Source organism: Meriones unguiculatus, chromosome 15, assembly GCF_030254825.1.
Source record: "Meriones unguiculatus strain TT.TT164.6M chromosome 15, Bangor_MerUng_6.1, whole genome shotgun sequence".
In the NCBI taxonomy this organism is placed as follows: domain Eukaryota; kingdom Metazoa; phylum Chordata; class Mammalia; order Rodentia; family Muridae; genus Meriones; species Meriones unguiculatus.
This window is the reverse complement of record NC_083362.1, coordinates 42,750,355-42,764,650: the sequence shown is the minus strand read 5'-3', so window position 1 is coordinate 42,764,650 and position 14,296 is coordinate 42,750,355. Positions and strand designations below refer to the sequence as shown.

The following is a 14,296-nucleotide window of genomic DNA, read 5'->3' as shown; positions in this document are numbered from 1 at the left end:
TGAGAAGACACTTGAAGTCTTCCTCTAGCACACAATAATGAAGAATAGGATTGAGAAAGTAACTCCAAAAGGAGGTATGTACTAGACTAGGTTAAAACACCCCGACTGAGCAAAGATTATTTTCGCATGCATCTTATGTATTTGTTTGTTTTGGTTTTTAAGACAGGGTTTTTCTGTGTAGCCTTGGCTATCCAGGAACTCACTCTGTGGACCAGGCTGGCCTCTAACTCACAGAAATCCATTTGCCTCTGCCTCCTGAGTGCTGGGATCAAAGATGTGTGCCACCACACCTGAATTTTTCACATGCGGTTTAAAAGAGAACATTTGTTGGTAGATTAAGTGTTAAGTGTTGTTGATGTTAATATTTCTCACTTTTTATGAATGTGAAAGACCATTACAAAGGGAGTAGAGGAGAGTAAGGCCTAGAGTTTAGTATGTACCAGGGATGACCTTGAAGTTCTGATTCCTGTGTTTCACCTCTGAGTGCTGGCATTACGGTGTTTTATTTGGTGCTGGGAAGCAAACCCAGGGCTCTATGCATGCTAAGTGAGCACTACCAAGGCCGAGTTACATCCTCAGCCTTCGGTTGAGTGTTGGTGGTTTTTCTTTTAAATATAGTCTCTTGTAGCCCAGACTGGCCTTAAACATTCAAGGCATTTGAGAATGATCTTGAATTCCTAACCCTTCTTGCCCCTACTTCCCAAGTGCTGAGATTACAGGCATGTGATACCATACCAAGTTTTGTTTTACTATGTTTTTCAAAGGTAAGCTCTTAGGTAGCCCAGACTAGCCTAGAATTAGAAATCCTCCTGTTTCTGCCTCTACCTCTGAAGTGCTGGGATTAAATGGATATGCTCCATATCTGGCAAGATAAGCCTTTTTTGAAAGATAAGTGATGTTAGATTAAGTATTACATAATAACGTATTGCCATATGTCTTAGGGACTGACTGTATGCTCTCTCTCTCGGGCACGAGAACATAACACCTTCCTTACCACTGACAAGTTGTCAGCCTGTTTAAACACTTTGCTCAGGCTGAGCTGGTGCAGTCTGTGTTTTAAATGACACGTAGAGTTGGGGCTCCCTGTGGCTTCCTAAGTGCTTTGCTTACCTTTTAGATACACTTGATCCAAATTCTGCCTTATCTAGTATTGAGATTGTGGCTGTGCAGAACCATGGTTTACAAGTCTGGAATCTTTGGATTTGAGATTGTCATCTTGTAATCAACAGAAAGTTGACTTTTACTTCTCAGTTTGATCTAGAAACCAAGGTTTCTAAGTATATCCTTAGTAGGTGTATTTCATTAAATAGTTATTTGGGCTGCTATATCAAAATATATTAGACTTGGTGGTCTATAAATAAGTTTTTAGAGGCTTGGAAGTCTAAGATCAAGGCAGCAGGGATTTGATGTGGTACTATTTTGCTGTGAGGACACAGAACTCCCTTAGGCCTCTTTGAAAGGACATGAATCCTCTTTATTGGGGCAGAGCTCTTTTGACTTTATCATCTTAGATTATCAATGGCAAATTCTGTAAAACAAATGATATCACTTAATTTTTAAGTAGTTTAAGTTAGATTCTACTACTAAAGGCAAATCACTAATATCCTATACAGTTTTATGAAATGGAAAACTGATTTGTAATTTAATGTGCAAAATATGAATTAGTTGTAGATTAGAATTCCTTTAGTTTCTGGAAATTTAAAAGTCATTTTGCTATAATGAAGTTTTAGAAAGCAGAAAAGTATTTAACCCCATTTATAAGCTTCTTTATAGTAAATTCCGAAATGAAGCTTTGGAATTTAAAAAGGTTTTGTATAGTCTAGTCAGTTTTAACTTTAAAATCCTGTGTAATCTGCTAAAAGATATGGACTTTGTATATAAGTTGATCTTAGGAAAAGAGCAGGATAAGTACAAACAGGGGACAGACATAAGAAGCTGCTGATAGGGTTGAGCAGAGTGAGCCCTGACTGTTGGAAATAGGATCTGGTGTGCAGGCTGGATTTGCCTTGGTTTGCCTTACATCCTGAGCTCGCACATAGGAATACCTTGTCTGCTGGTTCCCCAGCTGCTGAGACCGTGACCTGCTCTATACCTGACAGTGTGCCAATAGACATCACGGTGAAGCTGATGGTCTGCCTGGTGCATCTCAACATCCTTGAGCCACTCAATGTAAGTAGCCCTGAGAGCCCTGCGCAGAGTGCTAAGCCCTTCCCCATAAGTCCACACTCTCCTCAGAAGACTAAAAACTATAAGCTGATCGTAGATTTTCACATTTCTTAAGGAGGACACATAAGCTTCAAATTATTTTCAGCAGAATGGCTCATAAAAACAGTGTTTTGGAATTGGACTTGAATAATTTTCTTTAAAATGAGAACAGTCCTAAGATCAGAAGTTATAATTCATCTGTAGGCAGTCTATAATTCCTATAGCTACTCGCTCTTCTGACCTTGGAACAAGTATTTCATTGAATAAAATATATGGCATTTGCTTTGTTGACTTTAGGATAAGGAATTAAGTACAACAAATTACTGTCAGATCTTTTCTTCTAAGAGATTATATACATTCATAACATATGTAAGTTATTTGCTGGTGAAGTGTTGGATTATACAGAATGTAAAGATGGGAGAAAGTTCTGAGTTTTTAGTATAGGAGTCACCTGAGGAGGTGTTGTTTGGGTAAAAACTGACGGAAAATAGCTTTTAAAAACATCAGCAAACACGTGGAGCCAAAGGCACAGGCTTGTTGGCCTTTTAGATAGGCCCACACAGTGATGAATGAATGCACGAGTCCAGAAATGATGGAAGTCTGAATGTTTTTAATGGAAATACAGAAATGATACAGAAATACAGAAAAATGATCATTTAAGTTGCCGTTGCTAACCCTTGCTGCTTCTTGGCTTATGTCATGTAGCTGATAAACAGATGTTATGGTTTGTAATAAATGTTTGACCTCTGGTTTTTTTGGAGTTTAGCCTCTCTTGACAACACTGGTGGAACAGAATCCTGAAGATATGGGTGACCTCTATCTTGATGTTGCTGAAGCTTTTCTGGATGTGGGTGAATACAATTCTGCCCTACCCCTGCTCAGCGCACTGGTTTGCTCTGAGAGGTACAACCTTGCAGTGGTTTGGCTTCGGCATGCAGGTAATATTTTGTTGTGGAAGAGAAACAGTTTTAGTTATACCACCAGGCAAGAGTTTATGTTCTCAGCACAGTAGCCTTTGTAACTAGAATATTGGTACAAATATTTCTGGTTTCAGCATAGTTGTAAGATTAGTATGTAAGGTGTCTTGCTAGACTAAGTGCTTGCCCTTACATGTCAATGTCCTTGAGCCCTTGCACTTAAGGGATGTTAGGATCTGCTCCTGACAGAAGTGACATTAAGATGCTTTAGATCAAAGCCACAGTATTCTAGAGGACAGTACTTGTACCTAGTGATGTTGATCTTGCTGCAAACAACTAGGGTGATAATGTAGAAAAATTGACATGCCCATTAAATACACAAATTTCATTAGGTCATACCACAGTACATTAGAGAACTGTATTATCAGATAGGGCAAAATTATTATTTTTTTTGAAGGTACTGATTTAGCTTTATCTTATTTTCAAAATATTATAATTGAAACAATACTACTTGCTGGATATATTTCAGAATATAATATGTAAAACTTACTAGACTGAGCAGAATTTAAGATATTTTCATGTGAAAACTTACCTCTTGCACAGTTTGCTATGTTGTTAGGTTTTCTTTCCTTTTTTTATTAATTACAGTTTATTCACTTTGTATCCCCTTTGTACCTCCCTCCCTTCCCCCCTCTCAGTCCCACCTTCCCTCTTCCCCACCCATGTCCCTCTCCCAGTCTACTGAAAAGGGAGGTCCTTCTCCCTTTCCCTCTGATCCTAGTCTATCAGGTCTCATCAGGAGTGCCTGCATTGTCTTCTTCTGTGGCCTGGTAAGGCTGCTCCCCTCTTGGAGGGAGGTGATCAAAGAGCAGGCCAATCAGTTCATGTCAGAGACAGTCCCTGTCCCCATTACTATGGAGGCTACTTGGATACTGAACTGCCATAGGCTACCTCTGTGCAGGGGTTTCAGGCCATCTCCATGAGTGGTCCTTGGCTGGAGTATCAGTTTCAGAAAAGACCCCTGTGCCCAGACCTTTAGGATCTGTCACTGTCCTTGTGGAGCTCCTGTCCTCTCCAGGTCTTATTATCTCCCACTTCTTTCATAAGATTCCCTGTACTCTGCCCAAAGTTTGGCTATTAGTCTCAACATCTGCCTCGATACCCTGCAGAGTAGAGCCTTTCAGAGGCCCTCTGTGGCTCTGTGGTAGGCTCCTGTCCTGTTCCCTGTTTTCTCCCTCCTCCGATGTCCATCCTCTTTGCCTTTCTGAATGGGGATTAAGCATCTTAGCCAGAGTCCTCCTTCCTAATTAGCTTGCTTAAGTGTACATATTTTAGTATGTTTTTCCTATATTATATGTCTAATATCCACTTATGAGTGAGTATATACCCTGTGTGTCTTTCTGCTTCTGGGATGCCTCACTCAGGATAATCTTTTCCAAGCAAGTCAAAGACTTGTATGAAAAAAATTTTAAATCTCTGAAGAAAGAATTAGAAGAAGATATCAGAAGATGGAAAGATCTCCCATGCTCATGGCTTGGCAGGATTAACATAGTAAAAATGGTCATCCTGCCAAAAGCAATGTACAGATTCAATGCAATTCCCATCAAATTACAACACAATTCTTTACAGACCTTGAAAGAAAAATTCTCAACTTCATATGGAATAACAAGAAACCCAGAATTGCTAAAACAGTCCTCTACAATAAAAGATCTTCTGGAGGTATCTCCATCCCTGATCTTAAACTGTACTACAGAGCAACAGTAATAAAAACTGCATGGTACTGGCATAGAAACCAGCTGGAGGATCAATGTAACCCAACAGAAGACCCAGAAATAAACCCACACACTTATGGACACCTGATTTTTGACAAAGATGCCAAAACCATACAATGGAAAAAAGATAGCATCTTCAATAAATGGTGCTGGTCTAACTGGATATCTACATGTAGAAAAATGCAAATAGATCCATACTTATCACCCTGCACAAAAGTCCAAGAGGATCAAAGACCTCAACATAAAACCAGACACATTAAATCGGTTAGAAGAAAAAGTGGGGAAGAGCCTTGAACTCATTGGTACAGGAGACAACTTCCTGAATAGAATACCAACAGCATAGGTTCTAAGAGCAACAATCAGCAAAATTATTTTTTTAAAGAATTTTTATGAATGTATATTTAATGTTATTTTGCTTTTCAGTGCTGTTTGAGCCATACATTCTCAAAATTAATCTTTTATTGTCATTTTATTAAGTCCATGGTAGTCTGAAAATAAGTCCTTTGGCGTACAGGAGGTAGTTTAAGAAAGCAACAAACATCTTAGATATATAAAAACAAAAGATAGTGTAGTAGGACATCATAAGTAAAAGATATTCATTAAGCCTGGACCTGTTGGTGCACAACAGGGAGCAAAGGCAAAGCAGATCTCTGTGAGTTCAGGGCCAGCCAGGGCTACATTGTGAGACCCTGTTTCAAACAGACAAAACAAGAAATCCAAAGAAAAACAAAAAAGCATTAACAGAATTGCTTTTGGTTAAAATACTAGTCTTTTCTGAGACTGACATTCAACCAAGGACCATGTATGGATATAACCTAGAACCTCCACTCAGATGTAGCCTGTGGTAGCTCAGTAACCAATTGGTTTCCCAAAGTGAGGGGAACAGGGACTATTTCTAACAGGAACTCGATGACTGGCTCTTTGGTCTCCCCACCCCCGAAGGGAGGAGCAGTCCTGTTAGGCCACAGAGGAGGGCTTTGCAGCCAGTCCTGAAGATACCTGATAAAACAGGATCAGATGAATGGGGAGGAGGTCCCCCCCATCAGTGGACTTGGAAAGGGGCACGGTGGAGATGAGGGAGGGAGGGAGGGAGGGATTGGGAGGGAATGAGGGATCGGGACACGGCTGGGATACAGAGTTAATAAAATGTAACTGATAAAAAAAAAATAAAAAAAAAATATTAAAAAAAAAAAAAAACAAATGCATGTTAGCAAACATTTTAAAGGAAACAATATAAATTCTTACCCTTCACTTCCACAAATTTAACAGCTTGGATAAAACTACTTTAGAGCCCACCATTGTTGTTCCATTAAAGCCAAGGAGTCAGGGAGACAACAATACAAAGAACAACTGTAAGCAAATGGACTGACATACGAGCACACAAAATCACCTGGGGAAAAATAGAAGTTCAATCAAATTGTAGAAGAAACACATATTATAAGAAAGCGATGCTTATTCCAATATTCAAAATTTGAGTAAACATAAGAAATACATACAACTAGAGTACAAACGTCTATCATTTTTATGGATGCAGAAAAGTCATTTGAATCTATCAGCCTGTTTCAATTAAAAGAATTAAAAATTATTATCAGACTAAAAAAAAAAATACTAGTATTCCAGAAAGTTGTAAAAATTATTTGAAAGAAGAAAGTCCTCTCTAGCTAGAGGAGAACTGATGGACATGGTTGGGCAGTAGCTCACAGCACAGGTAGGATCTAGGGAAACATTCCATTAAAATTAAAAGAGCATCTTTTTGTTTAGAAAACTAAACATGAATATAAATATAATATCATCATGAAAAGTTACCCTTGTGGAATTTGTAGAGAGGAGCGGAGGTGGAGTTTGCATTGCTGGCAGATGGAGCTGCTTCTCTGATGATCAGTAGGCACTTACAAATTCTTTTTCATTATGATTCAGATTCAGCTCATTACTTGTTGCTATTCTGAATCCATGTGGCTTGAAATTATTGAATTGTATTAGTCAACTGAATTATAGTGGAAATGAAAACTTCAGAGTCATCAAAAAAATCAAGACAGACGATTAGAGGAATTTAATAGCTGTGTCAAAACAAGAAGTAACTAAATGTGAAAATAAATAAGAAATGCCATTATGATAATCCATTCCTATTAGCATTCTAATTTGTTTTCAAGATTTAGCCTAATGTAGTGGTCAGGAGACATTTGTGGAAACAATTTGAGGCAAAATACTTAGGAGGTCATTGTGAAAAAGGAAACATGGAAAGACCTAGCTTGGTATTGGGACTGTGAGAATAGAAAGAAGAAATCAAGACGTGTTTCTGAGTTCAAATTATAAAACTCAGTGTTTGATGGAGGAACTGAGGAATTGTACTTCTGGACTCATTTTAAGGACTGTAATGGGATGATCGAGGGGTGGGGGACATAGTTGGTATTGATGGGTTACAAAGCTGGAGAGACATAACAACGTGAGTGAAATGGCTCTGTGGGAGCAGTGAGAGGTCGCATCTGCAGAGCCTCATGATTCTACTTGAGAGGAGGAAGCTAGCTGGCTGTGGCCGTTAGAAGAAGCCAGTACCCTAGCTTTTATAACACAGTGCTTTTAAAATACACAGACACTTAATATTTTCAATAACCACTGTGCCATAATAAACATGTCTGTGGATTAAGTTGGGTCTCCCAGTCATAAACTGGATACATTAAGCTGTTTCCTCTTATGTATGACCAGAGTGCACATTTGGAAACAAGACCTGTTAGTACAGGAAGTAATTATTTTGATTATTATAAAATATTCAGAAATGCTTAAAACATACTACTAAGTGAATAAAGACACACCAGATTGAATGTGGACACTCATAGCTTTGTAGCAGGTTAATTCTGATAGGGTGGGGCTGGGAATCCAACTCATCTCATGAGGCTCTGTGTGTGATCTCCAGTACGACTAGGGGAGAAGATTGGTAGACTGATCAATAATCAAGAGTAGATTGCTTGCTTTAAAGTTCTAACAATATATATTCATTCCTTTATTGTTATAATTTTCTTACATTGCTCTATTGTTTCTTTAAAATAGAAAAATACTGCTAGCTGAAGCAGTATGAATTTGTAACCCTAGTCTCGGGAGGCAAGTGCACAAGGATTGCAAATTAGTGAGGCTCGTTCTCAAAAGTAAAATGAATTACTAATTACATTTGAAAAGGAATAGTTTTGACCAGTTTACTGGTAACCGTCTTGTAACTTTTTAGAGTGTTTGAAGGCCTTGGGCTACATGGAGCGCGCTGCTGAAAGCTACAGTAAAGTGGTCGATCTGGCCCCACTCCACCTGGATGCAAGAATTTCGCTTTCCACCCTTCAGCAGCAGCTGGGCCGCCCTGAGAAAGCTCTGGAGGCTCTGGAGCCAATGTATGACCCCGACACCCTAGCCCAGGATGCAAATGCTGCGCAGCAGGTAGACCACATCACGTGGGCGTTGCTCTGGGGACAGTGTATTTTAGAACTTCTCCTCAGCTCATACAGCCTCAGAGCATTTGCCTCATTTATACAGCTATAGCAAAGTTTCTGTTTAGTGTGTTACATTTAATGGAATTTTTTTGTCTTGACATGTTTGTTGTATGTACCAGTTAGTGTGAGTGTGTGCATGTTTGGAGGTCAGAGGCAGACACTGGGTATCCTTCCTAGATTTCTTGCCACATACATTTATTTATTGAGGCAGTCTCTCACTGAACTTGAAGCTCATCGATAAGGCGGGCAGTGAGCTTCAGGAACCCTCCTGTCTCTGTGACCCACTACTGGGACAGCGCACTTGCCTTGGTTTTTATCTGGGTTCTGGGATCCTGAATTGAGGACTTGATGCTTGCATGGCAGGCCTCCAAATTGAGTGGTTTTGAAAAGTGGGTTAGTCTTAAGCTTTAATCACTTTTTATTAGATACAAATTTTAGCTTGTAAGCTGTTAATTTTAATTGCTATAAAAATGCTAACTTCTTAAATGCAGATGTAGAGTCTGGTTTCTAAAACCTTATCACTCGTTGTCGTGACCTTGTTTAGGAGCTGAAGTTACTGCTCCATCGTTCTACCCTGTTGTCTTCACAAGGCAAGATGTATGGCTATCTGGACACCTTACTAACCATGCTGGCCATGCTTTTGAAGGTGGGTAGTGACCGCATCTGAGCCTTGCTTAGTTTTACAATATTTCAAGTTTGGCTTAAACAAAATATTGCTTCGTAATTGCTCCTTTGTATTAAACTCAAACATTTTAAGGTGAAAGGCAGATAAATACAGAAAACTTAGAAATTAGTGCTATATGACTGGAAATTCTTATTACACTGGAGATGGCTCCAGAGCCATGCACGTGCTAGACAAGTACTCTCCTGTTGGGCTGTACCCAGCCGCAGGGTTGGACGGTCCTCACGGGGACAGCAGCCTGATTATAGAGAAAGGGAAGTAAAATCCCAAGTCTTCTTGTTTTGAAATATTAGAACAGTGTCACCAGTTATTAGGCCTATAGACAGTAGTATGTATTAAAAATGGTTGATTTCACAAAAATGTTGAGCAGGTCTGACGTCTTTTCTTGATTTTTTTTTGCAGGGAAGTAGCATGCATTCACTCTCCCTCTCTTGCTCTGCACATCGTAGTCCATATGAACTTAGGGCATTCCCCTCATAAAGTGTCTAGTGACTAAAACTTCTTTGATAAGAACAAAATCAATCAATTCATTCTACTTTTAGGCATTTAGAATATGGTTTGTGGTACTCATGGTTCATCAGTTTTACTATATGAATTGTTGACTAAGAAGCTTCTTATTTTTTTATTCAGGTTGCGATGAATAGAGCTCAAGTGTGTTTGATATCCAGTTCCAAATCTGGAGAAAGGCATCTCTACCTCATTAAAGTGTCAAGAGATAAAATTTCAGACAACAATGAGCAAGAAACATCAAATTATGATGCAAAAGGTAATTGCTTCATTTGCCTTGTGTAAAACTTGGCTGAATTGAAAAAGGATTGAATACCTGAAGATAATCAAAATTAAAATGAAAATTATAATCTAAATCTGTCGGGTATAACCAAATCATTAAAAAGGCGTAACTGTAAATACTTTTAAAAAGGAAAATACCCATTGGATTGTTCTCTGAAACACATAAAGTAAAACAATTTTGACCTTTAAAGAAGAAAATTCATTTGTGAAGAGTACATGGCAGTACAGATTATATGCCTAGTTACTTCAATTACATAGATTTTTGTTCTGTTAAAAAATACATTTTTGACAAATATAGCAGTCATAGAAACTCTGAAAATAAAATTGCTATGACCCAGTCTAAATCAGAGGACTTTAAAAGGCATCTAACTTGGGCTAAAAAAGCATTGAGAATGTTTGAGTGGGGTTGTTACTCAGAGAAAGACCCTTGGAAATGAGACTGGAGATGTGAGTCTGGCAAAATTTAATCCAACAGCATTTCTATAACTGTTACGATAGGCACTGAAGCCATAGGAGGACTAGTCAGGAACACTCAGCTGCCTGTGATCTAGCTATGGGTGCTCTCCAGCCCTGCTCTGTCTTCATGGATTCTGGGTTTATTCCAGCAGCTTCTCTTCTATGGCATGGCGCTTGGACCACGTTTCCCTAAATTACTTTTCTCCACATAAAGCCTGCCTTTTTCCTTCCTTATTTTAGGTCTGTTGGCTTTTCTTAGGTCATTGGTTAGGTTGGGTAAGGTTACTGATTTCATCTTACTGGAGGTAGAATCAGATTGGATGCATGAGCTAAGCTTTATGTTACTTGCAACTTTGTAGGGCTGGGATCAACTCCAGGGCCCTTCACAGCTAAGCAGGCGTTCCACCTGGAGGTTCCTCCCTATTCCACTTGCAACTCTGTACTCTGATGCTTTCACATACAATTTTATGTTGCTCTCTTTATAGCTATATTTAAAGAATGTAGAATAGTCCCTTGGATAGCAATTATATAATTTAATAAGTCTTTATGTTTTGGTGTATGAATAGTAGAGTGAGCATGTTCATGGTATAGCTCTAGCCAGGTTTTGATTGTCTAAGATAGATTACCAGAAGAAGAATTGGTGGCTCAGACAATACAAATCTTTTTGCCTTTCCTTCTCTCCTCATCCTCCCCTCTCCCTCCCTCCATTTTTTTTTTATTTCAGTGTACATTTTAGGCAAGCACTCTGCTACTGAGCTGCAGTCACCAGCCCATCCTTTGTTTCCTCCTCTGTTCCCTCTTCCCTCTTCCTGTCCACCTTTCCTCCTCCCTTCCTCCCTCCCTCCTCCTTTCTTCCTCTACATTGCTTCGACTTGTCTTGAACTTGCTGTGCAGTCTAGACTAGCCTTAAACTCTTGGCACCTCCCACTTCATCATCCTGACTACAGAGATCAACAGGTGTGTACTGCCATGTTTGGTTTTTTTTTTTTTTTTAATAATTTTTATTTTTTTAAGAGCTTGCTATTTTTAATGCAATTTTTAAAAGGAGGCTTCTTATGGAGAAATGAAAAGGATGTTGAAGGAAAGGTGAAATTTAAAGAAGAGAAAAGGAAATTAAGGTTAGCAAAAGACCAAGAAATCCCATATCTGTAAAGTATGGAATTGAAGTCACATTCCAAACATCAGAAGGATGTGATCATCCATGGAGAGGATACTTGCTCCACCCTAGAGCATGTGTCTAGGCTAAGGCCGACAGAGAAGTGGGATCCATTTGACTCTATAATGCCAGGTCAGTGAGAGCTAACTGAAATGCTAGGCTGTTGAAGTCAGAGTGGAAGGACGCAGGATTAAAGGCATCTCCACAAGCCGCTGCTGTTAGCAACAAGAACGGTAGCTATCTGCAGACTGTGTCCTGACTGGTTTTCATTTTCTCATTTTAGCAATATTTGCTGTGCTCACAAGCGTCTTGGCAAAAGATGACTGGTGGAACCTTCTCTTGAAGGCCATATACACCTTGAGTGATTTATCCCGATTCCAAGAAGCTGAATTGCTTGTAGATTCTTCCCTGGAATATTATTCATTTTATGACGACAGACAAAAACGCAAAGAGCTAGAATACTTCGGTCTCTCTGCTGCAATTCTGGACAAAAATTTCAGAAAGGCATATGACTATATCAGGTGACTTTCCAATCATAAATCGTATTTCAGAAATATTCATGTGTGTGTCCGTCCGAGTATGCCCTCAGACGAGTATGTGTACCACTGTACAGGAGCCCATGGAGATGAGAAGAGGGCATCAGGTCCCTGGAACTGGAGCCAATTGTGCTCTTAACTGCAGAGCCTCATCGCTCCAGCCCTCCAGTCATATTTGAACTATGTTCTTCGTCAGCAACTGTGACTCAGGTACTCAGGCTGTCACAGTCAAGACTTAGTAAGTTTTGGCCTTAGAGCTCCTGTGGCTTACTGGCTCAGTGCACTGTGATCCTTAGGTGCCCTTTCATGGAGTGAGCTCTGGAGCTGGATTTCTCCCGTTCAGGTCTCCACCCTGACACTTCTGGTTTATGTGACATCAGGCTAGTTACTTAACCTCTCTTTCCACAGTATCCTATTTGTAAAAGGACACCATACTTTAATCATTAGGGTTAACCGAGTTTATCCTACATAAAGCCGTTTACCTCTGCCTGGCACACTGTGTTAGTAATTCATTGCTATGGTTCTGTAGTTGTCATAAGCTGGAAGACAGGTAAAATAGCTTGATCTTGTTTTTAGTGTAAGAGCTGTTTTTTTCAAAATCAAAAATAAGATAGAGAAATGCTGACTTGGCAGCATTTTCTAGGAAGAAAGACTGTTCATCGTGTAGGAAAGTTGCTTTTCCTTGTTGGGGAACAGCACTGACAAGTTTCATCCTACAGATCAGGAAGGGTACTTTATCTCCTCACATTCTGTCTGCCATTTTAGGGTGATGGTGATGGAGAATGTCAATAAGCCCCAACTGTGGAATATTTTCAATCAAGTTACCATGCACTCCCAAGACGTAAGACATCATCGCTTCTGTCTCCGGCTGATGCTGAAAAACCCAGATAATCATGCTCTGTGCGTTTTAAATGGACACAATGCATTTGTGTCTGGCAGTTTCAAGCATGCCCTTGGTAAGTGTGCTGGCACTTGGTGTCATGGTCATGGCCTGCCTTCTGCTCTGGAGCAGAGCTGTCTGGGTTTCAGTCTCCTTCCCATTGTGAAACAGTCTTTTTCTCTATTCTGTCTCTTTAACAGAGATATAAGGATATAAGATATAGGCTATTTTGAACATGAAAGGAGTTAATATGAAGAAGTATTTAAAACAAAGTCTGCTACATTTAGGTGGTTCTGAGTACTAGTAATGATGGTAGGAATGATTGTTTTGATTTGTTAGGTGGTTTTAGAGGTCCGTAGGTTTAAGTCAGCAGTTATTCCTGTTGAGGATTGGAAGTCATCAACTGGCAACTGCATGCACACACAGACACCGTCATCCTGCATGCACATATTCTCCCTTCACTTTGAAAACAGATTTAAGGTCATAAAATAAATTATGGCCATACTGCTAAATTGTTTTAGACATTTCTCTGTAGAGTAATGCTTCTGTGCTCACTGAGTTACTCTTCATCATCAAGACACACTTAGAAGGGTACTTTTAATAGTGTTGTGCCTGGGTGTAAAGTTCAGCTAATATGTGTGCTTGATACTGAAGATACTAGGGCCTTCATATATTAAAACCGATGACGTTTGCCTTTAGAACGTACTTGAACAATGAGGAAAGAAGGAACGCTGCTCTTACCACATCATCTGGCCTTGCTTGCTTTCCAGGGCAGTATGTACAAGCCTTCCGTGCCTCTCCCAACGAGCCTCTCTACAACCTCTGCATAGGCCTGACCTTTATCCACATGGCGTCTCAGAAGTATGTGCTGAAGAGACATGCTCTCACTGTGCAGGTGATTCATGCGCCTCTCCCAGCTTTCTGTGTTCATGGACCGTAGTGAATATCTGTAATGTCTTCTAAAACCCGATTTTAAAAGCAGTGCCCATTTGATTAGCATGTTGCGAATACTCAGCACTTACTCCTGTGTCCCAGCCTCATGGGACCCAGCATCCTGTTATACTGAAGGTTAGGGCTGGTTTAGAGCAGTGTAGTGAGCATGTACTGTCAGATCGTGGCAGGTGAAGACATGGGTAGACTCTTAAGGATTTTCAATTAGCTCCTTTTATACTCTCTGGGGGCTCCAACTATCTTAGGTCCTAAGATTGAGTTAATTAGTTTTGTGTGTGTGCCTACTTACATTTCTGTGTAGGTGCATCTACACACAGTGGTGTGCATGTGGAGAGGCCAGAAATTGACTCAGATCTCTTTCTAAATTGTTCTGCTGCACCTTAATAGGGCAAGGCAGAGTCTCTCTCTCACCTGAATCCAGAGCTCAGACTCAGCTAGTATAGCTAGCCAGGTTGTGATAAGGGTTTTGTCTTCACATC

General features: G+C 39.8%; 1 protein-coding gene across 3 annotated transcripts in view; it reads left to right on the top strand.

The window, feature by feature from the left end:
• The window catches only part of Gtf3c3 (general transcription factor IIIC subunit 3), a 37,425-nt gene that overhangs the window by 18,682 nt on the left and 4,447 nt on the right, over positions 1-14,296 (top strand). For 2 of the 3 annotated variants that reach the window (XM_060368362.1, XM_021655499.2), the window contains exons 9-16: positions 2,066-2,169; positions 2,972-3,143; positions 8,112-8,314; positions 8,912-9,013; positions 9,680-9,815; positions 11,734-11,971; positions 12,752-12,942; positions 13,637-13,761. In XM_060368362.1, the coding sequence (XP_060224345.1) occupies positions 2,066-2,169; positions 2,972-3,143; positions 8,112-8,314; positions 8,912-9,013; positions 9,680-9,815; positions 11,734-11,971; positions 12,752-12,942; positions 13,637-13,761 (1,271 nt within the window). Of the gene's footprint in view, positions 1-2,065; positions 2,170-2,971; positions 3,144-8,111; positions 8,315-8,911; positions 9,014-9,679; positions 9,816-11,018; positions 11,462-11,733; positions 11,972-12,751; positions 12,943-13,636; positions 13,762-14,296 lie in introns of those variants that run through there. The other variant, XM_060368363.1, reaches the window with a different exon arrangement.